At 37.5% G+C, this 26646-nt stretch overlaps 1 protein-coding gene across 1 annotated transcript in view; it reads left to right on the top strand.

Annotated features, from left to right (window-relative positions):
- The window catches only part of KIAA2026 (KIAA2026 ortholog), a 60558-nt gene that overhangs the window by 28808 nt on the left and 5104 nt on the right, over positions 1 to 26646 (top strand). The window contains exons 5-7 of the mRNA XM_042877395.1: positions 3393 to 3482; positions 19974 to 20089; positions 23467 to 23654. Coding sequence (XP_042733329.1) covers positions 3393 to 3482; positions 19974 to 20089; positions 23467 to 23654 — 394 coding nt within the window. The remainder of the gene's footprint in view (positions 1 to 3392; positions 3483 to 19973; positions 20090 to 23466; positions 23655 to 26646) is intronic.

Raw genomic sequence — 26646 nt, 5'->3', positions numbered from 1 at the left:
AGAAAGTAATAAAATAAAAATAGCCACAATGGATCTTATTGCCTAGGAGTAGATCCTATGCTTCAGTATAAATGTGGAAATTTTTTTAAGATCAAAATGCAGCATTAATGCTGAGAAAATTTATTACGTATTTTAATATTTTCAATCACAGAGAACAAATGACAAACTGTGCATTAAAACCAGTTACTAACAAAAAAAAAAAACAAAAAACCAAAAAAAAAAAAAAACAACCAAAAAAAAAACCAAACCGAAACAAAATCAACAGCAGAATATATATAAGTATGCTAACTAATCCTAATATTCACAATGCCAGTTTTAAATATCTTTTTGAGGAAATAAATCATGTGAGTTTTCTGTTCACTTTCGTAGTTCAAATGTCATGGCAAGACGTAAAAAGCACAGATCAGTGCCATTTTCAAGGCATTTTCAGACCTTATACTGAGTTCTTAACTGAAAGCTGTTTAAAAATAATAATAAAAAAAGAAGCAGATGTAAATTAAATTATTTTTTTTACCAAATAAAAGCACAAAAAAGTGCTGTTTTTAATATTATGGAAATTATTTTAAAAAGTGAGTTGACAGCTCATGAGTTTGTAAGTTGGGTTCTACAGTTTTTTCTTTTAATAGAAATTCTCATTTCCAAGTTTATACTAATGTTTCCTGTTAATGTTTAAAAAAAAAAAAGACAATAATTATACTTCTGTACTAAAAGGTTACTAAGTTGGTGTTGTTGTTTCTCTTCCTGACCCATGTCTACTAATGTATTGTTCTAAGTGCTTTCTCTCATTCTTTCCTTCTTTTCCTGTGCACATATATACGTGCAGCTACATAGACTTACATGTATCATAACCAAAGAAGGAACACGCATTGTAAGGAGCTGGGCTAATGTTTTGGCTTTTCTGTGACCGTGTTTAACAGTCTTAACTTTCATCAGCTGTGGTCTGCAATAAATACAGATCTCAAATGGAGAATATCTGGATATTTTCCACTATGAAATGGTTTCAGTAAAAGAACAGTTTAGTGAGAAGTTAAAGTATAACTTAAAATCATTATGCAGACAACCTGAAGTTGGGAGCAAAACTGCACTAAAGTGCATTATGTTTAAAAAGGTTGGCTGAAGTTCCAGCTGGTTAAAGAGAACCAAGGATGAGGCATCCATAATCCAGGGGTGTACACAAGGTGTATATTTACAAACAGATTTACAGATTGCACTTCTAAAAGAATGATAAAAGTTTCATTCGTAAACTCTGAGAGATCACTCAGAATGGTAGTAAGTTAGAATGGTACTCAGATTTCCTTGCAAAAATCTGGAGAGATGTTTTATTCTTGCCATTCCTCCTTGAAGATCCAATGAGATTCTTGGGGAGATTACTAAGATCTGAGATTGTATCTAGTGGGAAAGGTTCAACACTGAATTTGAACATGTACTGGAAAACAGAATTTCTGAAGTTTCCTTTATATTCAACTGAAAAACAGAATACTTATTTCCTGCGAAAATGCAGTCCTGTGCTTGATCTGAAAATGCCTGTGTCAAAGTGAGCATGTACATGATCAGTGTGCAGGACATGTACATTAACGGAAATGCTAGCACCCCGGAAAGTTAGGATACTGCGTAGTATTTTAGAGAATAGGGACTAACTTTTCACTACCTTCAAGTAATAAGCATGTATTTCTCTTTAAGATTATTTTTCTCATGATGCGTAATTAGAACGCATGTTCTCCGAGAGAGATAGGAAGATTAGATTGTAACTTTAGTATGTTTCTTATTATGATCACATAACTCACTTGTAAAAACATACAAACCAATTCAGAATATCAGTGTTCCTTGCTGGAAGTTGAATTGCTGCATTCTGGCAGTTAACAGCCACGAGCAAAGAGCAGTGAAACATCAGCGTGTCACACTGTGAGACACAATAATGTCACATTATGAGACACAACAGGAAATACCTGCTGTCGTGTAGGAGCTCTGTTGTAAAGATACAGTATTTCACCAACACAGTTGGTATTTTCAGGACAGCGTTCAACTGATAACATCCTTAAAATCTTAAGAGGAAATCATCCTTAAAAGGAAATCATCCTTAAAAACTCTTGCCTTACTATATATAAATCTCTAAGCAGAGAGTTGGATTAATGATATCTTCCTTTGGTTCGTAGTTCTGCTTTGTCTTTGGTCATTGACTCATAATACAGTGGGAGAACACAAAAGGCAATGATGCAATTTGAAAAATGAATTCCAAAGGAATGGATTAAAATTGTGTAAGGGAATTCTCTGTGTATGTCTTTCTTTACTTACCAGGGATGTGACAAACTTGTAGATTTTTGCATAATTACAATGTATCATAGATTTGCTTGCCAGCTAGGTGGAAGAAGAAAAATCATTAATTTGCCTTCTGCTTTGCAGTTACGTAATTGGAACTTCCTTCCATGCAGCACGTGTCTGTTCTATGTTATAGTAATGAAAGAACCTGATGTGCTTTTTTAAATGAACTTGTTCCAAATCTAGAAATTATAGTATTTAATGTATAATTGAAGTTAAGATGTATTGTTGTGAATCACTAATAGGGGGTAAAAATTGTATCATGGTAGCATATTGGTGGTTCTTTTTCCTATTTGGATTTGACTTTTCTTATGTTATTTCAAAGATTTTTTTCAATTCTAATGAAAACACTTCTACATAGAGATGTTCAGAAATAAGCAAGTCCTAACTTACAGTGACCTGAATGAACCTGACAGCTTAATAATTTCCAGTTTAGTAAGTCTGTAATTGCTGTAAGTGACAGTAAGCCAAAACTTAAAGATCATTATTGTTTCTTTGAAAATTTGTTAAAGTAAATAACAGACATTTTGTTACAGGAAGAATGTAAAAAGCTGTTTTTTAAGGACAGAAATAAGAAGAAATTTGAGAGCACTAGATATACTGCTTTTACTGAAAGAGATAGATTTTATAGTTTATAGGTTATGAATTCTGCACGTAAAATAGATGAGGTTCTGTTCAGGTGAAAGTTGTAACAAGAGCAGCAACATTATAAGAACAGCATAGTGCAAAGCTAGTACACTTAATTCTGCAGGCTTTTGTTTGATACTCAAACCTGTTCCAGCTCACTGCTGTACTTGAGACAAATCTGGTAACTTGTTTCATTCACTGCAGCTTGGAGGAAAAACCTACACTGTGAAAAGGAGGCTCATATACAGAGATATATGGTTTGTATCTGAAGTGTGTTCATTTCAATAAGATCTTTAAAAAAAAAAATAATGCTCTAAGAAAATAAAAACCAAATGGTTGGCACTGTATAATAACATGAGCTTTTAGATTTTATTTAACTTCATTGTGTATTTTTCAAGTCCTACATTACCAAGTGTTTGTGTTCATTTTTTTTTTGTTTTTTTTTTTAGCTTATTTGCACTAATCTTGATGAACTCAGGGAATTAATCACAAAGATTGAGAATGAACTCAAAGATCTGGAGGACATTAAAAAGAAATCGGTATGTGACATAAGTTTTCTCTTGTATGAATGTGAAACTGTGCCAGTCAGCTGAAGATTTTTTGCCTTCTCATTGATTGCATGAAGCCTCAGTATGGTTGGTGCCTGTATACTCTAATCTTAATCTTTTCTGTATGTATTGTTCTGTTCGCAATTTTCTTAAAAGGGAATTCATTAACTATATTTTAACACTTCTCACTGCCAGAAAAAAAATTGCAAGCAGTTGTGATACCTTAGAAGAAGCAGTCTATTTCTATTAAATGTGTGCCCTCTTCCCTTAAGACAAACTCTTACCAGCAAGTAATTACAAGGCAGAGTTCTCAAATCTATCAGATCTTCCCTGAAACCTCTAAGATGCATATTAGGATTCCTAACCCTGTTTATTTTTTTGAATAAGCTATTAAAATAGGCTTTGCTGAAGTGTTCCAGCAACTCAATATCTTTTTTTGCAATGAGAGGCCCAAAACTGGGCACAGTATTCAAGATGTATTCTCATCAGTGCTGAGTGCAGAAGGAAAAGTCACTTCCATGGTCCTGCTGACATCGGTATTCCTGATGCGGGTTAGGATGCCATTTACATTTTTAAGCCACTTGGGCATACTGCTGTAATCATGTTCAGCCAGCTGCCAGCCAGCACCCTTTGGTCATTTTCTGCCAGGCAGCTTTCCAGCCAATCTTCCACAAACTGATGTTTGTCTGGAGAAGAGAATGCTCATTGTTCTCGACAACTACCTGAAAGGAGGTTGCAGTGAAGATGTGACAAGTGACAGGATGCAAGAAAGCATCCTCAAATTGCTCTAGCAGAGCTTTACATTGAACATAGGAAGAATTTGTTCATGGAAAGGCTGGCAAAGCTCTCAAATTGGCTGCTTAGGGAAGTGGTGAAGTCACTATCCCTGGAGGTGTTTAAGCATGTTTATGCATGGATTTGTTTTTTAGGGATGTAATTTGGAGGTGAACTTGATAGTGTTAGATTGACCTTTGGCTTTGTGGTCTTCAGGGGCTTTTCTAACTTAAATGATTCTATGATTCTGTGTTTTGTATGGAAATAGGTTGAATAGGAGAGTATATCTAATTTAAATGGTCCCCTACAGCCAATTCTTTCTAATACTGATTTTTTTTTTTCTATTAAACTTTTGGGAGAAGTTTCTGTGACATTTCTATGGATAGTAGTGGTTAAAAATTTTGCTTTTTCTGTACCTTGGATATTTCGTCACTAAGTTGTGTGAATGCCCTTAGTCTGGATCAGAAGTAACTTATATTTTTAATTATATGAGTATTGGAGAGATGGTAGAGGAGTATAAGTGTAATAGCTGTTACAATATCTAAAGGAATAAAGATAGATGACACTTGAAGTTAAAGTTGCTAAATTGCAAATTTGTTTTAATGTAGGATTGTCCAGTGATTGTCAAACAGACTGTGTCAACCATAGAAGAAAAAGACAAAAATGAGAGTACACATTAGCATACTAATAATACTATTATAGATGAGACTTCTCCTACTGGTAGAATTATACCAACAAGACTTCTTCAAGGGTATACAAATGCTAAATATGTCATAATCGCTCTTTGAACTGAAATCTGATAATGTCATTATGTAAATAAGTTGCATGACTTCAGCAGGAATACTATGTTTAGTTCTAATCACACCATCTTAGACAACCAACAAGCTCTTAAATACAGGGTTACGATACAACTCATTCAGTGGTCAGAAGTTGTGAGGTAAGAACAATTTTTCTGTGTGCTCACACATTTCTGTGTTTTGAGTCTTTAAACATCTATGGTGTTAGAAATATTATGTGAAGAAATAAGAGTAGGATTAATTGCTGAAGAATTGATTAAAAAGGAACAGTGAAATGTTGATTTTAAAAATCATTCAGATTGCATACTTTAAAAAAATACAAAGATTTTAAGTTAGGTGAGTAGTCAGCAAACTTGGCTAGACATTTTGCAAGGGAGGTTATTAAAGTTGCATTTTGTATGTCAATAACACCATGCATAATTAAGTTAGGTAACTTCAAATCTGGAGGAGATGCAGATTTTCTTTATTCATCTTTGATGTAATTGACAGTGGCATCCATAACAGAGTTTCTTGCAGGTTTTCTGAAGTTCCTAATGTTTTTCGTAAAACATAGCTCTCTCATAATGCAAATTTGGCTTAATGTGAAAATGTATTTTAATATGATATATTATGATAATTTTGAGGCTTTCATGGCCTTTTTTCTTTTTTGGACCTGAAGATGATGAAAATGGTGGTGGTCTCACTGTATTACTGCTTCGTAGTAGTTGTTTTGATGACATAAAAGAAATCTCTACTCCAGAACGTGGAAGTATTGGAGGCTGTAACAGAGGAGCTGAGCTGTAAGACTTCTTTAACATGAGTAAACATGCTGTTTGCTGGCAATTTTTGTACATAGTTGGACTGGTGGTATCTGACACTTCTCAGAAATGAGCTTGGAATGACATGAGATTCTTAGTTCAAACAAGTTTTGTTTGGCAGAAGGAGCACAAATTAGATCAAGGTTTTGTAATGGAAGGATATGGATAATTGTAGATGTGAGCATTACTACCAATTCCTCCCACAGCAGTGAAATAATAAACCTGTTTGAAATGATGTTCACTGTTTGGCTGATTAAAACAGTTCAATTCTGTACTCACTTGAACATCTCCAATGCTTTTTGAATTAACTGTAATACAACATTTAAAAAGTTTACATTTCTGTTTGATTGCTGATGAGTTCATTATAACAACTATAAGATTTGCATTACTACAAGCTTGAAGTAACTGTTTAGAGAAGAAAATGAGGTTTGACCTCAACTCTTCAACATTAAGCTGAGTCTTAGTTTTAGCTCTTTCCAGGCTACTTCACTCTTGAACTCTAGCCACAGCTCTGACATGAGGCTGCAATTTCACATATGCCTTCAACTGACATAAGCAAAAACTGCTGCCAAAAAACAGTTCCTATTCTCCATGTCTCTGGCAGCTTCTGTTTTCTCTACCACCCTGTAAGGGAGTGTAGAAAAATTCTTTGTTCAACTGCATGAGAGTCTGTTAGTATCCTTGAGCAGTTTATCCTGGAGTTGCACAAATAACCACTTGTGTCCTGCCACAGCTCAAAGGATCATTCTGAGGACAGAACTGAGCATCTGCAGGCAAAAAGAAGTCAAACTGCCTTTTGCAGAAGTGCTTTTCTGTGGCAGTTGTAGTAGTTACTGATATTACAGTCTGAGCCACGGGTATTCTGAAGTTCTCAATCCCTTCAGCTACTAAACAGTTCAACTCCTTACCACCTAATAAATTTCAGGATGGAGAGAAGAAACTAAGTTAAGCTGATTTATTATTTATTTGACTTCCTTGATGGAAAAAAGTAAGCTGAAGATGCAGAAGGAGGACTTACTTGACTTGAATCAAATGGAAGAAGTATAAGTTCTGAGCATCATCTAGTAAAACGATGGAGGATTGCTTTACAAAGAGTGTGTAAGATACAGTGTCTTACAGCTTTGGTGCTTTGCTGCTTGTCATAAGTAATGTGTTCTGTTACATCTGTTGTGTGAGGAGCACTGTAAGGGAAAACAAAGGGAAAATGGCATATTAGAACTTGAGAGAATACTTCAGGAGTTGCCCTGTGGAAAGGTTCCATCTCTTACATAATTGGTAGAACTTTTCCAAGGGCATCTCCTGAAGTCTAGGCAAAGGATCTGCCCACACTGTATTCTGAAATGATATGATATGTCATTGCAATTGTAAAGAATTTGTTTTGAGTAGTGAAGATCTAAGTTTTTAGTCTACCTTTACAGGAAAGTACACAATACTGGATCTTACTTTTCCATTTCCTTATTCTTATGATTCTCTTAGAATGTCTTAAAGTTTTCATCAGGTCAAATGTAGCATGCAGTGTGGAGGCGTGTCACAAATGAGTGCCAGCACTGAAATAGTAGAGCTTTTTGTCTCTGCCTCTATTTAGTAGCCTTGCTCACTGCTAAAATGCAATTATATTTTGGGTCTCTAGTGCATCTATTACACTCAGTTATCATTGAGTGCTAGGTTTCATTGGGATAGTATCTTAGATGATGGCTTTTAAACTGTTCTCTCATGCCACTGCTTGGCATGGTGGAGCACAACAAGTTTTTTAACCGGGGAGTTACAGTCAGTCAGACCTTGGTCAATTGCCTTAAAACTGTTGATGTAAGCTAAATTTCTGGTAGTTTTAATTTTGCTGCGTAGAAAATGTTTTATATTTAAAGGAAATGTAAAACTGTACCCTAGTGCTTTTTATTTCCCCTGAGGTGTGCTAATTTGTTAAGAAGCCATTTGTCAATTGCTGTGTTTTTTATTTGGTTTTGTTTGTTTCCTGTAGTTTATCTGAAAAGTTAGGAAATAAGGAACTGTTTTAAATGAGGAACTTGCATTTTTAAAAAATTAGAAAGTGTTATTTATTTTTGTGGGCTTTGTGTGTGTGCATGCTGGTGTAAATGCCACATATTTTTAAAAAATTCATCTTGCTGTGCTTTTTCTGTGTTACATTTGATAATTAACATCCTTTCATTTTAAAGCAGTGTGAATAAAAAGTAGCATAAAAATTGAATGGATAGGGAAATAAATTACAAGAGAAAAATCAGATTCAAATAAAAACTTTCTGCTATGTTGCTAATACTGTGGTGGTTAACATGCAGTGGAAGTTACCACTAGTCAGTAGACAGCCATAACTGAAGTAGAGTGTGCTGGCTAGAGACATTTCCCTGGAGATTGTACACTGTTTTTACCTTGAGTTTGCTGAAAATTTGGACTGTACATATAAACACGACAGTTCATTTGAATTTAGACATTTAGACAGTTAGGCATTTAGACATGTGCTGTACGTAGCAAATGAATTAAGAAATGCAAAACAGCACTTTCTGTCCTGATAAGTACACAAGATAACTATTGTTTTTTGACATTTTGAATCCTTTTTTTTTTTTTTTTAGTATATTTTCTGATTTGTCAGGTAAAATCAGATGAAGGTGCGAATGGAAATTTCTTTGCTGCCATTCAGATAATTCAAATAATAACTTCTTTAGACATCTGGAGTCACTGGAGTTTGCTTGTGTGAAAATGTTAAGATGCTCTGTAAATCAGTTCTGTGTATTTAACTGTTTTATATTACAGCACGATTTAAATAATCTTTATGATTTCTTGCTATTGTTTAATATGAAACTGTGACAAGTATCAAGTAGTGAACTTTTTTTTTTTTTTTTAAGATGTTATTTTGAACCTAACTTTATGGTTAACATGTTTGTAGTAAAATGAACAGGGCTGTGACAATGTTAGTCAATTCTAGACACTGCTCTATGTTTATGTTAGAACACAGATCACCTGGAGGAAGCATAAACACTTACAGATTCTGTGTTTCCTGAAATGCAAAACTGTATTTTAGTAGCACCATTGGATTTGAATCATTACTTGCAAGCCTGATGGTAAGTGTCTTTTGAGGGTGAAGAGAAGCTGGAGCCCAGGATTCCCATGGTTAAGTACATAAAGTTAAAACGATAAAAGGCAGGGTTTCCCAGAGTAGAAGGCACCAGACTGTCCCTGCAGGAAACATCAGACAAAGGTGAGAGGAAGGATAGAGAGTCAAGTTCACGATTAACTAGGGTTTGTAGCAAAAAGACTGGAAGTTGTATTATTTTGCAGAGATGTGTAACAAGCTTGTGTTCTTGACTTCATAGTAAAAAAAAAGATAAAAACCTCCTTTATGAAGGTTTTGGGTTTTTTCTTTTTTTCTAATGTTGTTCATCAAGGTTTCAGTTAGTCAGCTGTACTGCCCATCACAGATGAACATCTTTATCTGTACTTTCAAACAGTGAATATCTTTTAAGTAGATGAGTCTTGGAAGTGCAGAATGCACACTTAGGCTCTGTGCAGCCCTTAAATCCATACCAGCTATGGAAATCTGTATTTGGGAGTGCATCTGAAGATTCAAAAACCCACTCATTCAGATCAGAAGTTTCTAGAACTTCAGACATGAAATAGTTTGTGAGGTCACAGAGGAATCCCACAGGAATACGTTGGGCCAGGGTAGAACAGTATCTTCTCTGTCTGCTGATGGTTTGCTTTTTTTTGAAATTTGAAACAGGCTGTTGTTAAATTTGCTCATAGGAAACGCAAGTATCCAAAGTAAGGGAAGAGTATTTTCTTTTTTCACTGATTTGCATCATATTACTTTAAAAATACAATGGCAAAAATAATGCAAATTGGCTAATTTACTAAATGAGTTTTTAAAACGTTCTCTCTGTGTAAAAAAATAGGAAATATTACCGTCTGTTGGTGGTAGAGGCACTGTGTTACTACAAGGTTGCGCAGGGATTTTACTGGGTTAAATTTTCTTCAGTTTCTAGCTTGATTTAAGCTTCTTTTCCATATTCTTTTCCCTTCTCATTCCTTCCTTCTTATTCCTTCGCCAGTGAAATATGAGGGCTGCTCCAAAAGTAATACTCCTATTTTATTATATTGTCCCACAATATCATAGGCAGGTGTTGGTGGTACAGCAGTAGAGCTTGCACCTTTCCTCCAGTATTCCATTACGTGTTGTTGCCCTGTGACAGATGTCAGCAGAGGGGCACTCTGACAAAATGGCGTCTGGCATGGATGCGCTTACAGAGCAAAGTTGTGGAATTGAATTTCTCCATGCATTGATATTCATTCGTTCAGTACTCATTGATATTCATAGACACTTGCTGAATGCTTATGGAGATGAAGCAGTGGATGTGAGCACAGTGAGGTAGCGTGTGGTGCATTTCAGCAATGGTGACAGCACAACTAGGTCACTTCCATTAGTGCAGATTTTTATGAGCACGACATGCAGCCTCCTGTTAATCACTGCCAAAGATGCATACCTATTGGTGTTGACTGTGTTGAAATCCAGTATTTTGTAGCTGAGAATTTGCTATATCAAATAATTTTATTGTACTGTGTTGTGGTTTCCATGGAAATAAACAGGAGGCATTATTTTTTGGAGCAACCTATGCATATACTGTACTTGAAAATTTTGAATGTAAGGAGCCTCTGCTATACTTGTTTGCATTATATTACTTTATTAATGTACATGCAAACAAATAATATAGTATGAGAAATCTGTGTTTGCTATTAGTTTAAACTTTAGATTAAGAGATCTTTGTTGCAAGTCTTTATGGAAATAACATAGTTTTAATAGACCTGCTTGTAGTCTTGCACCTCAAACAAACTGTTTTAATTTCAGCCTATGTTCTGTATTGCTATGCAGCTTCTATTGTAATGGATCTAATTCTCATTTTCCAGCCTTTCTCCTAAAAACTTGATTTGTATTTTAATCACTTCCATAATAGTTTCTTATTACTTCTTTCTGATTTGCTTGCCTCTTTAAAGGACTCATAGGAGTCCAAAATGTTGAATTTGGAGTCTGAAATAAGATTTTTCAATTCACTTTTACATTCACACAGTTCTGCATATTTCTGAGGAGAAATTGAGATGTACAGTTTTTGAAAAACCAGTTGGCTAATTAGTTGCACACTTTGAAGGAATATAACGAATTTTAGGCTTCAGATTTTTAAAGCTTTCCACAGAATTACTCCCCTGCTATTTCTATCTTCTACATATCATTTCCACACTTTTGTCTTATTCTTCAGTTTTTCTTAGCTCCTTCAGTACCTCTTCAGCGCTACCTGTAGTAAGTGTATTTTTTTTCACAATTGCTTTATCTTCACACAATTTTTTATGCCTTTCCTGGTATATAGATTAGTCTGCAAATAAATGTTTGCTAATATTCTTCACCTAGGCCACTTCTATCACATATATTTCACAATTCTAGATGTGTAGATACGAATTCTGCCAAACATAAGAGTAGGTAGTCATGCATTTAATGTGAACATTTTCATCATAGAGATACTGCCGTGTATTCAGAATATTTTGTAGTGCTTTGGATTTCGATCAACCAGAATATTTTGAAATATCAGGTAAGACCTGTCAGCACGCACGGGTAGTTAAAACAGCTGGCTTTAACATGGTCTGCTGAAGAATACTGAAATGTTTGTATATCTACAGTTAAGAAAGATGAAATTAGTGATAAACAGTTAATAATTAATAGCTTAAAAGAGAAAGTGGCTTTTTTGTAAACAAGATGTTGTATGCATACAGTTTCCTGATGCATTATGGAAGTATAGGTTAGTATATATAAGCTCTCATACTTAAGAGTGAAATGTGATAGTTCAGTGGTGCTTAATTTCAGCGTTCTGAGTTAGTTTGGAAAAAGCAGTGAAATCATGCTGGTAATGAATTTTAAATTTGGGAGATGATCAATGCAGTGATAATCTAGTAGTAATTTTGCCCAAATGACTAAATGTCTGTCTAATGAGCATTTCATAGAGTTGTTTGAGTTGGAAAGGACCCTTAAAAATCATCTATTCCAACTCCCCTCCAAATAAACAGGGACATAGTAATGAAGTAAATAATGAGATGAGGACATGCCAATTAGCAAGAATTATTATTTTTTCTTAGGATATTGTATGTTTATTTTCTCATTTATTTGCAATATTTGACAAGAGAGTCTGGGATACCATTCCAGGATATACTTTGGTTGGATTCCTGTAATGGAAGTGCAAGCTGAAGTCTTGCAAAATAGCAACAAAAAATTTGCGTGCTGACGTAAGATGTTCACCAGTCTCTTTGTTGGTTATAGATAAATGCTCAAAGATATAATTGATAAAGAGGTGTCATGAATGATTTTGTTTTGTGCTTTTCCGCCAGCCATTCTTCCTTACTGTTCCATCACAGTCTTCTAATAATGCCAGAGGCTAGCTGTTGGTAGATAAAATGCTCAGAAGGACTTGCCAAGGGTAAATACAAGTCTTTGACTTGAAGGAAGTTGAACTTTAAAAAGTAACACTTAAACTTTTTCAAAATGAAAACATACTGTATTACAGATGTGGTTGCATAGTGTGAGTGATGTCATTTATTCCTTTTTTTTCATCAAAGTTGTCACTGAAGTTCTGAAATACCACAATATGGCCTATAAATTGATTAAGAGGAGCATTCAGTATCAACCAATCTTTGAATTGAAGAAAGTTATTAATCTCTTTTCTTTAGGTATCTGATGTCCAAAGCAGCTGCAGATCAACTCCCTCTCCATGTGACATCACTAGAAAACGCTAGACTGGTGATGTCACATATACCACAGAACCCCGCTGCAGAATGGAGCAGGCCTATTAAGGGTAAGGTAAGTTTTCTCCCTCCACCACCACCCCTTTTCAACAATATTGCATGGTTTTATAAGATTTCTAATTTTCTTAATTTTATATCCGCAGGATATAAAGTAAAGACTAAAGAAAATCTTATAAAACTGCATAATATTGTGGTTGTGTGTGTGTGTGTTTATTTAAACAACAACAACAACAAAAAACAAAACAAAACAAAACAAAAAAACCTCCCCTATAAAGTTCAGTCCTTACCCCATATATCAGTATCCTGGCTCCAGTCTGCTTTGGGGTTCCATGATGAGTATGCCAGAATAGTGTATGTTGGGACATCACGGAGAGTGGAGTCAGCATTCCCTGGCTGCTCTGGATGTCAGAAACCTAATTTTAAAAGGTAAGTTTTCAGTTCAAAATGTGTTGAATGTCTCTGTGTGCACATATGGAAACATTCAGCACATTTCTTCAATTTTTTTTGTATTTGTGTTTTAAAATTTTAGTTGTAGAACGGGGTACGAGTTACATCTTGTCCTCTGTCTAGGCCATTGTTGTTTTGTACTCAATGCCATGCGTTGTATTTCTGGAGGAAAGTACACGGTTTTGCTCATCACTATTTGAAAGAAAATAGTAATTAGCAGTTCAGATTAATGTATAGAAGCAGTGCTATTGGGAATGTAAATTACAAGCCACACAAGAGCATAATTCTGCACACATCCAAGTTAGTACTGGATATTTCTGCTTACATATTTGGCTTGGAATGTAGACTGTTCAAGCTTAACGAAACTTAAAATTAGTTCCAGTACACTGAAGAGGAACAGTTTCTTCACACATATTAAAAGCAATATCTTCATTGACAGAGAACTTTTTCCAGCAAAGACTATCTTGGGTTGATGTGATTGAGTATTTTTATTTCATGTCTACTAATAAAGCCCTATTGGATTTCATAGACAAGTAAGGTAGTGCATCCAGATCTGCAGATCTGCATGCCAACCATTTATGAGAGAACTGAATTGTGAAGCTGTAATAGCTATTTAATTGTATAAAATCTTCTGTTCCACTACTTCACTCATTGTTGAATTTCATATGCAACTACATTTTTATGTCTTTGAGTAGAAAGTTCTTTGCTGTTCTGTGCTGGTAAGTACCTTTCGTACCCTGAGGTGTTGCATTCTATTTATTTGTTAATCTCGTTACCACATCAAGTCATATTCAGAGGCTTTGTCTTTCATCTGAAGGAATCCACTAGAGAGGGACCACTGCAGGTCTCCCTACCTTGAGAAAGCACTATTACTGTTTATGCAGCAGGTCAGCCAAGGCCTGATAAGCTGAAATCTGAAAGCAAAATGAAATGGAAACTCAGCAGCTTTTCTGGGGCAAGCTGTTCTAACGCTGTAGGTTTCTGATGAAAGTATGTCTTCTAAATTCCAACCTAAACCTTACCTAAGTTTCAGTTTGTGGATGTTTTCCTGCACTTACATCATTTACTGTAACTGAGAAGAGTCTGCAACATATCTATTTGTAAAGGAACGTTTATGTTCTGTAGAAAGTAAGCTGATATGTATTACTGAAGTGAGAGTTAAGTTGCAGCTTCATCAGTCATTGATTAGCTTTTTACCTGGAGAAACACTGGGCTATGTGTTGTGGTTTAACCCAGTAGGAAGTGAAGCACCACACAGCCCTTTGCTCCCTCCCTCCACACAAGTGGAATAGGGGAGAGAATAAAGGTAGAGAGGAATGTAAAACGTATGGGTTGAAATAAGGACAGTTCTACCAGAAAGAGAACAGAAAATAAAAGGATGTGCAAAAAAAGTGATAACACAGTGTGACTGCTCACCAACACTGACCAAAGCACAGCCAGTCCATGAATAATGGTACTCTCTGCCCTCAGTGAGCTCCCCACAGTTTCATTCTGAGCACTGCCCTTACTGCTTCTGAGTAAAGGGTATTATAATTTGTGTGTTGTGTGTATGCCAGAGTAATAAAGTAATAGTAAGAAGTGAGTAGTTAAGATACAGGAAAATAATTAATTTTTAAAAAGTTATTGTGTTGGTACATAACTGCATTAAAAAGGTTTGGAAGCATATGTGGAATTCCAGATTTAAGATTACACTTAACATTTGCTACAGTTTTCAGGAAAAGCCTATCCATAGCATTGTGTTTCTGTCTTTTTATTTTTCAAGTAAGGAGAAAAGTAGCCTGTAGTAACAGCCTTTTTTGAAGTGATAATGAAGGCAGTAACATTTTAAGACTCGTTGTTGACTAAGCCCTATGCTTGTGTCAGGCTATTCAATGCATGATACTGTTATCATTTCAAAGCTTACTCAATGATTCAGCTGGTATTTATCAGGCTCATAAATGCTCCCTTTTCTCTTCTTAAACCAAGATCTTACTTTCATTTAAAAATAAATTAGCTTCTCAGAAATTGACTATTTCCTGTGAACTCTGTAGTTGTTCTTAGTGTAACTGTTCTTGTTATATACTGCGTTTTAATACGTACCATTCTTTGCTTTATTGGATGCAGGTACAGCATTTCCACACCTTGACAGTAGTGGCATCATTCATATTTTGCTTTGGCAAAAGTGTGAAAATTAATTCATTTTACAACTTCCTGTAAAATGTTTTTTATATATCACAGGAAAAATAAATCTGTGCACTAATTCTCTCACACATTTAATTCTCTCATAGCAATTAATTGTATTTACTTCTGGTATTAAGAAATTATAACAAATGCCTTTTGTAAGCTGCAGTATGCACAAGAACGGTTTTCTGTTGCAGTGCTCAGTGGCAAGTTTTATGCTGCACTGTGTTGTTTGTGCAAATCTGACTGGCCAGAAATTGAAGAAAGTAGAACGCAGTTTCCTAGCTTGTCTGTGGGCTCAGCACTAAGTGTTACGTTGTAATGTGGCATAATTTCGTACTTAAAACCTTTTGATTTTTTTTTATTTTAATTGGAGAATGAAAGAAGAGCTGTTCATTTTGTAATGTAACATGTAAATTATTACCCATAAAAATAACAAAGATACCTGATCTCCAAAGCATTCAACCTGATTCATTTTGCTGCACTTTGGAGAGATCAGCTGAAATTGATAGAAAGGAATTATTCCGTAGTCCATAGAGATGTCATTATTGCAGACTGCTGAAAGGCAGTTAAGTTGACATTTATGTTGTCTTTCCTGCCATAGGTTTCTTTCTATGCTGGACCGCAGGAAGCCGTTAAAGATAAGAGTTCTATCAAAAGGAAAATATATGTATAAAAGAAATAACTTCCCAAGTGTTACTTCTTTTTCATGCTGAACCATAATCTATTTACTGTCTTAACATTTTCTCAGACAAGTCAAGAGAGAAAATCCTCATTTATGTAAAATGCACAAAATTTGTAGAGTGGCAGAAGAACTGACGAATACCACATCCCTTTTTATAGCTGCTTGTATGTCACAGAATCATAGAATATCCCAATTTGGACGGGACTACCCAGAATTCAAATCATATTTCTGAGAGTGCTGTCCAGACACTTTCTGAACTCCTGAAGTCTTGGTGTTGTAATCTCTGCCATTCCTGGGCCATTTCTGACCACCCTCATGGTAAAAAAAAACTTGCCTAATACCTAACCTGACCCTTCCCTGTTGCATCTCCGTGCCATTCCCTCAGGTCCTGTCTCTCTTACCAGAGAGCAGAGGTCAATGGCTGCCCTTCCATTCCCCTTGTGAGTAGGCTGCCATGAGGCTTCCCTCAGTCTCTACTTAACTGAACTAACCTAGGGACATCAGCTGCTGCTTATATGTCTTCTCCTTTAAACATTCCACTATCCTTGTTGCCTGCACTAGTTTTATGACTTCATATTTTGGCACCCAAAATGCCATATAGTTCTTAAGTTGAGGCTGCAGCAGTGCAGAGTAGTGTTACATTCACTTGTCTTGACCAGCTAGCAGTGCTGAGCCAAATGCATCCTAGGATATAGTTGGTCCTTTTGGCTTCCAGGGCACGTCGAGTCATGTTCATCTTGCCATCAGCTAAAATCCCCAGATCCATTCCTGTGGGGTCGCTTTCCAGCCTTTTTTACCCCAGCCTTTGCTGGGATTGTCCCATCTCAAATGCAGAATCTACCACTTGCTCCTGTTAAGTTTCACACAGTTGGTGATTGCCCATCTCTCTAAACTGTATTGTCAAGGGATTCAGCAGCTCCTTATTTAGTTTCGTCTGTAGACTAATGCAGTATACATTCAACTCCTGCATCCAGGTTGTTTATAAAAATGCACAGGAGAACTAGCCCTAAAACGAAGTCCTGTGGAACTCCACCAGTGACTGGCCATCAGCATGATGAAGTCCTCTTTAACCCTTTCAACCTGACCCATCAGCCTATTGCCCACCCACTGCATTACATATTTGTCTAATTGTATGCTGGACCTTTTATCTAGTACAATATTGGAGAAAGAGTATCAAAAGATTTTCTTAAATCAAAAAAGATTACATCAACTGTCATCCCTGAGTCTGCTATGTGTGTAACCTTGTCATGAAAAGATATTAAGTTTGTTAAATAGAACTCTCCCTTCCACGAGCCTGTCTTGGCTATGACCAATAACTGCATTGTCTTTCAGGTGTTTTTCAGAACCTTCAGAATAATCTTCTTCATAATTTTAACAGATGCTGAAGTGAGACTGACAAACCTGCAGTTACCAGGGTCTTCTTTGTAATTCTACTTGAAAACCGTGACATTTGTCAGCTTCCAGTTTACTGGGACTTCTTTTACTGGGACTTCTCCAGATTGCCAAGATCACTGACAAGTGATTGAGGTCTTGTGGTGACATTGGCCAGCAATTTGAGGATCCTGGGATGAATTCCATTGTTCTCCATAGACTTGTACACATATGGTCAGAGCAGAAATTTCCAACAAATGCAGGGTTGACTGGGAGTTTATCATTACTGCAGTAATCATCCTCTACCTCAGAGCCCATCATCCGTGCCGAAGGCAGAGGTGAAAAATACATTAATTGTCCCTGCTTTATCTGTGTCCTTATTTATGAGATGACCATCCTCATCGTGTAATAGACTGATGTTACGTCTGGCCCTCCAGTCCTGTTTTTGCTTACATATTTTAAATACCCTTTTTGTTTTGTCTTATAGTACCAGCCAACTTCAGCTCTCAGTGATGTTTGGCTGCATTGATTTTTTCCATGCAGTGGCAAACAGCAGCTCTGTAGCTCACCTTATCACCTGATGTTACTTCCAGTGTCCATACATTTTCCTTTTCTGTCAGAGCTTGAGAAGAAAATTCCTGCTGAGTCAATCCAGACATTTATCTTACTTTAAATGACTTCTGATATTTGGAATTACCTCCTGCCCTCTTAGAAGATGGTTGTTAAAAAGCAATCAGCACCGTTAAATCCCTGTACCTTCAGAAGCATATGTCCAGAGGACCTGGTTAACTAGTTCTTTAAGCAACCGTAGCCTACTCTCTCCATATCCAGCACCGAAATTTTGCTGGAAAAATTCAGTCCTTTGTGTAATAAAGTTAGAGAATTATTGGGAAAAATTCTTAGGAAAGAGTATGGATTTAATGCTGTTTAGAAAGGTGTTTGGCACTATTACAAATACTGTGTTTCCTTCTCTTGCATTTTCCCTATTTAAGTGAATTACAAGAGAAAATAGAATCATAGAATGTCACAGAATCATAAAACAGAAAAAGTCCCAAGCTGGAAGGGACCTCGTGGATGATAGAATCATGTGTTGGTCACTCTGAAAGTAATGTCTTCTGTTTATTTCCATGGAAACTACAAAAGGTAACAAAGAGCACAGTAACACTGTTTGAAAGAGAAAACTTTCAGCTATGAAACAGTCAAAACAGAGTCGCCACTATTAGCAAAGTGTTTTTACCAGTGATAAATAAGAGCCTTCATGCCACAGTTGTAAAAATCTGCACGGCCATCTGGAACATGGCTTGTCTTTAACATTGCTGTCTTTAACACTGCTGAAATGGACGATCCGCCACCTCACTGTACTCACATCTACTGTTTGATCTCCACAAACATTCTCAGCAAATGTCAATGAATGTCAGTGGGTGGAATTTTTTCTGCGTGGAGGAACTGGATTCCACACCTCAGCTTCATACGCACTTCCATGTCAGACGTCATTTTGTCAGACTGTCCCTCTGCTGCATGAGTTGCACAGCAACAAAATGTAATGGAATATTGGTGGGATCATTCAACCTCTACTGCCATATCACCATCTGCCTCTAATGTGGTGGGCCAACAAAGCCAAACAGGAGACATTAATTTTGGAACAGCTCTCATAGGATGGCTTGGGTTGGAAGAATCCTGCAGGAGTCATCAAGTCAACTCCTGGCTTCACATGGGACTACAGGACTACCTGAAATGAGGCCATATTTCTTGCTGTCCAAATATTTCTTGAACTCCAGCAGCATGAGGCTGTGACCACAGCCATGGGCAGCTTGATGCATGCCCACCATTCTGTGGTGGACAACCTTTTCTAACCCCCACCTGACCCACCCCTCTCAGCTCTGTGCCATTCGCTGGGGTCCAGTCACTGTCAGAGAGCAGAACTCAGCACTGCCCCTCTGCTCCCCTCATGAGGAGCTATAGCTGCCACGAGGCCTCCTGTCAGCCTCCTCTGCTTTTGGCTGAACAAACCCAGGGTCCTCAGCTGATCCCCCTGCATCTTGCAAAAATATATTTTTCCCTGAATATGTTTTATCCTCATTCAGCCTTTCCAGACTGATCAAACATGAAGATGGAAGATGGAAGATGATAAGAATACTGAATGAAATACAAAAATATAATGCAAAAACTGTTTTCTCCCTGAGAACTATAGTAAATTATTTTTGCAAGTAAAAATATAAATGATATCGTTTAAGTTAAATGAATTTATTGTAAGCTTTACTGTATAAATTTAATAATTGAAAGTGTAATTATATGGTTGGCTTCCCCGACTGGAGTGGACAACTATACATGTCAGTTACCAACATAAGTAGTTTTAAATACGTAGTGTGTTTGTAGGGTTCTGTTTCAATTTTAATTTTAGCTGTAAAAAAATGAACATTGTTATTATATTACTTTTTTAAGTAGGATGTTATCTCTCTGTAATACAGAAAATACAGAAATACTCTTTTGTCTTACATACACTAAGGGTAGAAAAAGCTGTGGAACTTATTAATGTTTTTTTTCAGGTTACTTTCTTTCAATACTGCATTAACATGTACCAGGATTATTGTAGGACTGATGCACAATAACAAGATTCAGATTTAATGCAATGATAAATAGATTATATTTATGTTTGCAGGGAAGATGGTACCACCGAAAACAAGCAGTAAAGGAGTTGCATGGTACGTTGATACGACTGCTTAATGAACTGTTGCCATGGGAACCAAAGCTAATGAAAGCATTTCAGAGGAACAGGTAATCAGCTACTCTTTTTTTTGTTAACAATGGTGCATGTAATAAAAACAGGACAAAATTCACCTTTTGAAAATAATATTAGTTGACCTCTCAAAGAAACTGAAGAGAAAACAGGGAGGCATAGTCAGTGCTTTGGTTCAAAGGTTTTTTTGTATTCCAGATCTAGTGTCTCTTAAGCAAAATTAAAGTTAACCCCAAATATTTTTTTCTCTAAAATGTTCTAAAATCCTTAATCATGCATAACTTGGTAGTTATAACACTACGAAGTAGGACTTGTATTGCTGTTTATTTGATACATCAATGAATGAGGACTTACTGTGGCACTTTGTGTCTGACTACATACTGTATTAACCTATCTAAATGAGTTGCTGATGAATTCTCTGCAAAGCAATTCAAAGCAATTATTAAAACATCTTTATAGAGCTGCAAGTTTAGAATTCATCTAGAATGAGATATAACTGAGAAATATCAGACAAGTAAGGAAAATTGTTAGCAGCAGTTAAGATAGATGTGTAGCATCTAAATTCTAAGCCCTGGGGAGACTTGATAGTGATTTTATGTGGTCATTTTATCTTGAATTGTGGTGCCACTGTTGTCTGTTAGGTGTATAGTTGTTGCTAAAATCACATATCTGTTTTATCACATAGACACAGAAAGAGTAGATAATGATTTAGAAGCGTGTGTCAAATGATTGGGAAAGTTGGGCTGCTGCTAATATGTTAAATGTGAAGGAAACAACTTAAATAGTTACATGGTGCAGAACTAATTCTGAAAATGTAATAGGTATTACATTAGAAAAAAACCAAAGCAACACAGAGACAGTAAGAGTTGGTTCCTTAGTAGCTCAGTTCATGGGCATCACACATGAACGAAGATCCTTATTTGAAATCTAGGATGTTGTTAAACATTTTACTTTATATAATAGTCCGAAGTGCAAGTTTTGCTCTTTCCTATTCTTTTTGAGTTTCTATTCATTTTTCTTAGCTGTTCTTTTCTGCTTGTGTGTAGCAATTCAGACTCCTTCAGAAATGTGCCAGGTGTATTATTAAAAGAATTCCATTTTCCAGAGTACGGGCTCTCTTTTATTCCCTCATGCAAATTATCCTTCAGGTAAATTCTATTGTGGAATAGGTTTTGTTTATCAACTGTGGTGCTCAAGTGAGCGGCCACATAATGTGGAAGCAGAACTATCATTTGTAAGGTGTATTCATAGGAGTACTGTATATGAGTAGGTCTGACCAGTTTTTATAAGTGATCTGGATGGCTAAAGTCTAGCATATGTATGTGCTGGTAGCTAAGGAAACATGCATTTCATGTAGAGAATTGTTTCTCAAATGAACTTAACTCATCTTCCTCAATGTGGTTTAGGCTGAAACCCAAATTTCTTCATCTAGCCTAGTCATTTCTGAGACAGAACTATTTGGACGGAGACATAGCGTACTTTTGAAAAGCTTGAAAAACAATCTTTACAAATTGAGAGGAGAGAGAGATGGATTGGGGAAGGCTAATTCAGTGTCCTGTTTCATTATGCAGCTGCTAGGCAACAGTGTAGTGCAAATGACAAGTGGTGAAAAAAGGTATCCTGAAAGAGAGAGCTCAACTGAATAAAGGTTGCTTATGCTAGTATAAGCAGCAGCACCATTACAACTCTAGCTGCAGTTGCATTGTGTCATCCAGTTAACTCTGCTAATTACATGACAGTCTTGGCCTTCTTGGTTGCTGAGGGCTGTGCAGAACTCCTTCCATCATTGCAAGACCTCCATGTGGATTAAAAGTTCGGAGTTTTACCTCTTCTTCTTTGTAGTCTTGAAATAGTAGAAGTACTCTTTATGGCTGAAATCCATTTTTAAATTTTAATACAATAGTTGTTAACTTGGATCATTCTGTAGTTCCCTAGTGTACTTCTGCATCTGGACTTAAAGTTTGAAGTCCTAATGACAGAGCTGATGAAGTATCTCACCCTCACTACATCTTACATAATCTTCAAGGTTGTCTTATCAGTGAGAGTGTGAAAGCTACGATATATTTATAGGTCTTTCTAGGTCATATTACATGCCATGGGCCCAGAACCCCAATTTCAATTCATTCTGCAGCCTTTAACCTCTACCATAGGAATGCTAGTTTCCTGCTCAACTACAGCAGTGCCCCTGCTTGGCCATGGGTCTTGCTGATCTGGCCTGACTTCAGCCTGACCTCAGACCTGCATCATCAACTTGGGCCTGCTCAACAATCACAGGACTAAGTAGCCATCACTGGATCCAGTCCTGACCAAAAACAGTGAATTGACTTCCCAGCTTAACCTCAGACCCACCTCATCACCAAGAACTTATCTGTAGATTTGAGCTCTTGATTGAAACCAGCTACCATCTCCAGGACTGCCTTGTACCCTCACTTAGACACAGTGGGATGATGTTTTGACCTGTGAGTTTTCTGCTCTATCAGCTGTAATACTCTGTTTAGCTCTTCCTCCCAACCCCCACCTCTTAGGGAGCAGCTAGACATTGCTGCACTCAATGCAAAGAATTGCAATTTTAACCCGTAAAAATGGGTAAAATTAAGATCTTAATATCACAGAGACTGACTTTAGGTGCAAACAGGAGTCTAGATTCTCTTCCACACAGAATACTAATTGCTATCATCTCTTTATTCTTTTGCTGATTAATCCTCCTGGATATTGTGTTGGTTACCACCAGCTGAATCATGCAGTTCACTGTATTTGTACGCTAAAATATCCCTAGATCTCATCTAAACAATGGCGTAGAAGAAGGGACAATGGAAATACGCAGCAGTTTAGGAGTATCAAGATAAGTGTGCTATAAAGTGGATGTGTTTCTGAAGAGTGTTCAAGTGAGTAAAGCAGCTATGTAATTCCATCATATGTACATTCTTAGCGGAGTGTGAGCCTGTGAAAATGACAGTGGCAGCTGTTCAGTTGACCCAGAAAATAAAAGGTTGTCTTAAAGGAGCAAGTTACATTATGGTCCCATAGCCGAGCCAAAAGCATGATGCTTTCAAGAAAACAAGGTTTACCTAATTTGTCTAGTTGAAGCTGTTTTCAGAGGCAAGATTAGTCTTGTTGCATTTAATACTCAATATTCTTGTCACAGTGCAAGATGAATTAAGAAACAGAAAATAAATGCAGTTTAACAGTGATGGTCATATTTGACTCAGTCTTTTTTGCTTATTGTTTAAGGATTTAATGGCATACAATTCAATTTTGGCAAGGAAAGGGATGTTACTGTCACTTTACATTTTCTGGGTTTTAGAGACTTGCAGAGCTACCCTGAAAATTTCTTCTTCTGTGGCAGCAAATGCAATTAAGAGAATTTTAAAAGAGAGTAATATTTTTTTGTAAAGTTAGTTTTGTTACTTTCAAGGTCTAGATTGAAGAAGGACTACGATGAATTTAAAAGACATCCAGACCATGATAAATTTACCAGAGAATTGTGGAGTAATGATGAAAGTGAGGTTGATGCTGGCAAAGATTGTTTTGCAATAGTAAGCAGTAAATCTTCAGAGTCTGCAGAATATGTGGAAATTCCCAGAAAAGATCACCCAGACAATGGTAAGCATTTACTGGAATTTGATAGCCTGAACTTGATCCAGGAGCTGAACGAAATTGACTAAGGAGCTGAATTTTTCCATCTGGGCTTACGTTATATTTTTTTCCTTAGCTACCATTGTGATAATACTGAAATATATTTTGATTTATGTCTGACAGGTGTGAAATAGGAGGGTGCAGACATGATCGAGATGAAAATTTTGATTCGTGGAAAGTTACTATTTTATTGTTTAACTATTTATGTGATCACGTAATGTATCTGTTCAAAATTTACCTTTATGGTGGGATGACTCCAGCAGCCCACCCAGCCACTCTCTCACTCCCTGTTCTCAGTAAGACAGGGTAGAAGATAAGATGGGAGATCTTATGGGTCAAACTAAAGAGAAGAATAGACTAAACATGTAGAAGATCAACTGATTTCCAGTTGGAGAAGGATGGTCAGAAACAAAGATAAAACCTTGACCATGTCCATCCCTAACTGAGCTTTTTTAATTCCCACATACTCCTTCCCTGCACTGAGTGGCACAGTGGTGATGGAGAATGGCGGTTACAGTCAGTTCATAGTAGTTTGTCTTTCCTTGCTCCACCTTTATTCAGCTCTAGTACAGGTTGTTCTCATGGGCTGCAGCTCATTGAATTGCAGGATGGTCTGGGATTGAAGGGACTTAAAAGCCCATGCAGTTCCAGCCCCAGTGCCTTGGCCAGGGTTGTCATCCACTAGATCAAGTTGCTTTAAGTCCCATCCAAACTGTCCTTGAAAACCTCCAGAGATGGACACCCACAACTTCTCTGGTTAACCAGGTCCTGGTACCTCACCACCCTCTCAGTAAAAAATTTCTTCCTAACATCTAACCTAAATCTTTCCTCTTACAGTTTAAAACCATTCCACCTTGTCCTGTCATTATCAGACTTTATAAGAAGTTGGTCACCCTCCTATTTCATAAGCACCCTTAAGTACTGGAAGGCTGCAGTGAAGTCTCTCCAAGTCTCCTCCAGCCCAACTCCTCAATCTTTCTTCATAAGAGAGATGCTTCAACCTTTAGATCACCTTCATGGCTCTCCTCTGGACCAACAGCTGTGGGCCCAGGCTTGGATGTGGTACTCCGAGTGGGACCTCACCGGAGCAGAACAGAATGGAACAATCACCTCTTTCACCCTGCTGACTACCCCTTTTTTAATGCAGCCTAGGATACAGTTGGCCTTCTAGGCAACAAGTGAACACCACTGGCTCATGTCAAGCTTTTCATCCACCAGAACTTCCAAGGTCTTCTCTGCAGGGCTGTCATCAAGGAGTTTTTTTCCCGGTCTTCAGTCATGTCTTGGATTGCCCCAACCTGAGGTCCACAACACCTTGCATTTGGCCATGTTGAACCTCATTAGGTTCACTTTTCAAATTTGTCCAGGTCCCACTGGATAGCATCCCCTCCTATTGTATCAACTGCTCCACTCAGTCTCATCAGCAAACATGACTGAGGGTGCACTCAGTTCCACTGTCAAGGTCATTAATACAGAAGAGCACTGGTCTCAAAGCAGACCTCTTGGATACACCCCTTGTCACCAGCCTGGAAATAGAACTGTTGACCACAACCCTCTGGCTATGACCATCCAATTTCTTATCGACTGAAACTCCATCTTCCAAATCCATATCTTTCTAATGTAGAGATGAGAAGTTCTTCAAGAGCTGTTACAGTATGAGTCCACAGGTTACTATCTTTCGGAATAAGAATGCTCCAAAATCAGTCTTATTCTTCATGGGTCCCAAAATGTATGAGGAGCCTAATCCAGTGTGAGCACTCCAAGGGCTGCTATTTCCTTCAGGCCATCTGAACCTGCTGCAGTGTGGGATCTTCCATGGACTACATGGTCCCAGCTGTATTTGGCACAGGGGCAGCTCTTGCCTGTTCTCTGTGAGGCCAGTCCTGCAGCTTCCCCACTACCAAAACCTTATTATGTGAAACTGGTACATCACTGAACTGGAAACAACAGTCATCACCTCAGAAACTGTTCTTCATAGTTATCGTGGCAAATGCTCATTTGGTTGTTAGGAGCACATCTGCCTCCTCCAGCAACCCAACCCAGGAGTCACTTGTGTTGGGCCACTGAAGCCAGTCCAGTTCACCCAGGGACTCCTGGTCTCTGGTCAGGCTGAGAGGTGCAACTACTAGTGTCCTGTTTGCAAGTTGAACCAGTGGCAAAGTTGAGCATGCATCCCAGAGAGGGAGATGCATATGCACACAACAGTGACACAGCCGGTCATGCAGACTGCCACAGACAAGATGCAACTTTGTTAGGGACTCAGATAGAACATAAGCAGACATCTGCTTTTTAGTTGGTAGATGCTTACTGATGAAAACACATACATGAAATGCTCTAGGTTAACAAATACACGTTTGCCGATTCCCTCAGTGCTGGCGTATCCCCCTCTGTCCACATGCCTGAATCCTGGGTCCCTTTAGTCACCTCACGCTTTCCCCCTGCTCTGTAACTGGTCCAGCTTGATACTTGCTCCAAACACTTAGCACTCATATACATTTGTTTTGCAGGTACTCTACACTTGTTAGTTTCCCTGGATATACAGCACAAACCTTTCACCCACCTGATACCATAGGCTGGACCTTAACCTCCTTCAGATCCAGCCTGAAGTTTGCTGTGAATTAGCAGTGCATATCCCTGTGCACATCCTGTTTGGGGAAGATGAAGATGCTTGGGCCTTCTTTCACAGTGGTTGTTAGCAGGCACATGGGCTGTGATGTGTGGAGCAGTGTGGACCCCTAACTCACACCAGTTTCCTCAGTCATTGATTTTCAGGACACACACACCGTTCCCACCCACTGGCCACACTTACTCCAGTATCTGACACTGCAGGCTTAAGATATGTACACCAACAGTCTGACTCCAGTAGTTAACTTCAAATCCACTCACATTGGTATTCCCAGTAGCTGGCACTCTGGGACACAAATTCTGCAGGATCCTCTCTAGATCCATGTGTCTATGG

Source organism: Lagopus leucura, unplaced genomic scaffold (assembly GCF_019238085.1).
Source record: "Lagopus leucura isolate 7727_CA_CO unplaced genomic scaffold, USGS_WTPT01 Super-Scaffold_100018, whole genome shotgun sequence".
In the NCBI taxonomy this organism is placed as follows: Eukaryota; Metazoa; Chordata; class Aves; order Galliformes; family Phasianidae; genus Lagopus; species Lagopus leucura.
This window is presented reverse-complemented; position numbering and strand designations above follow the sequence as displayed.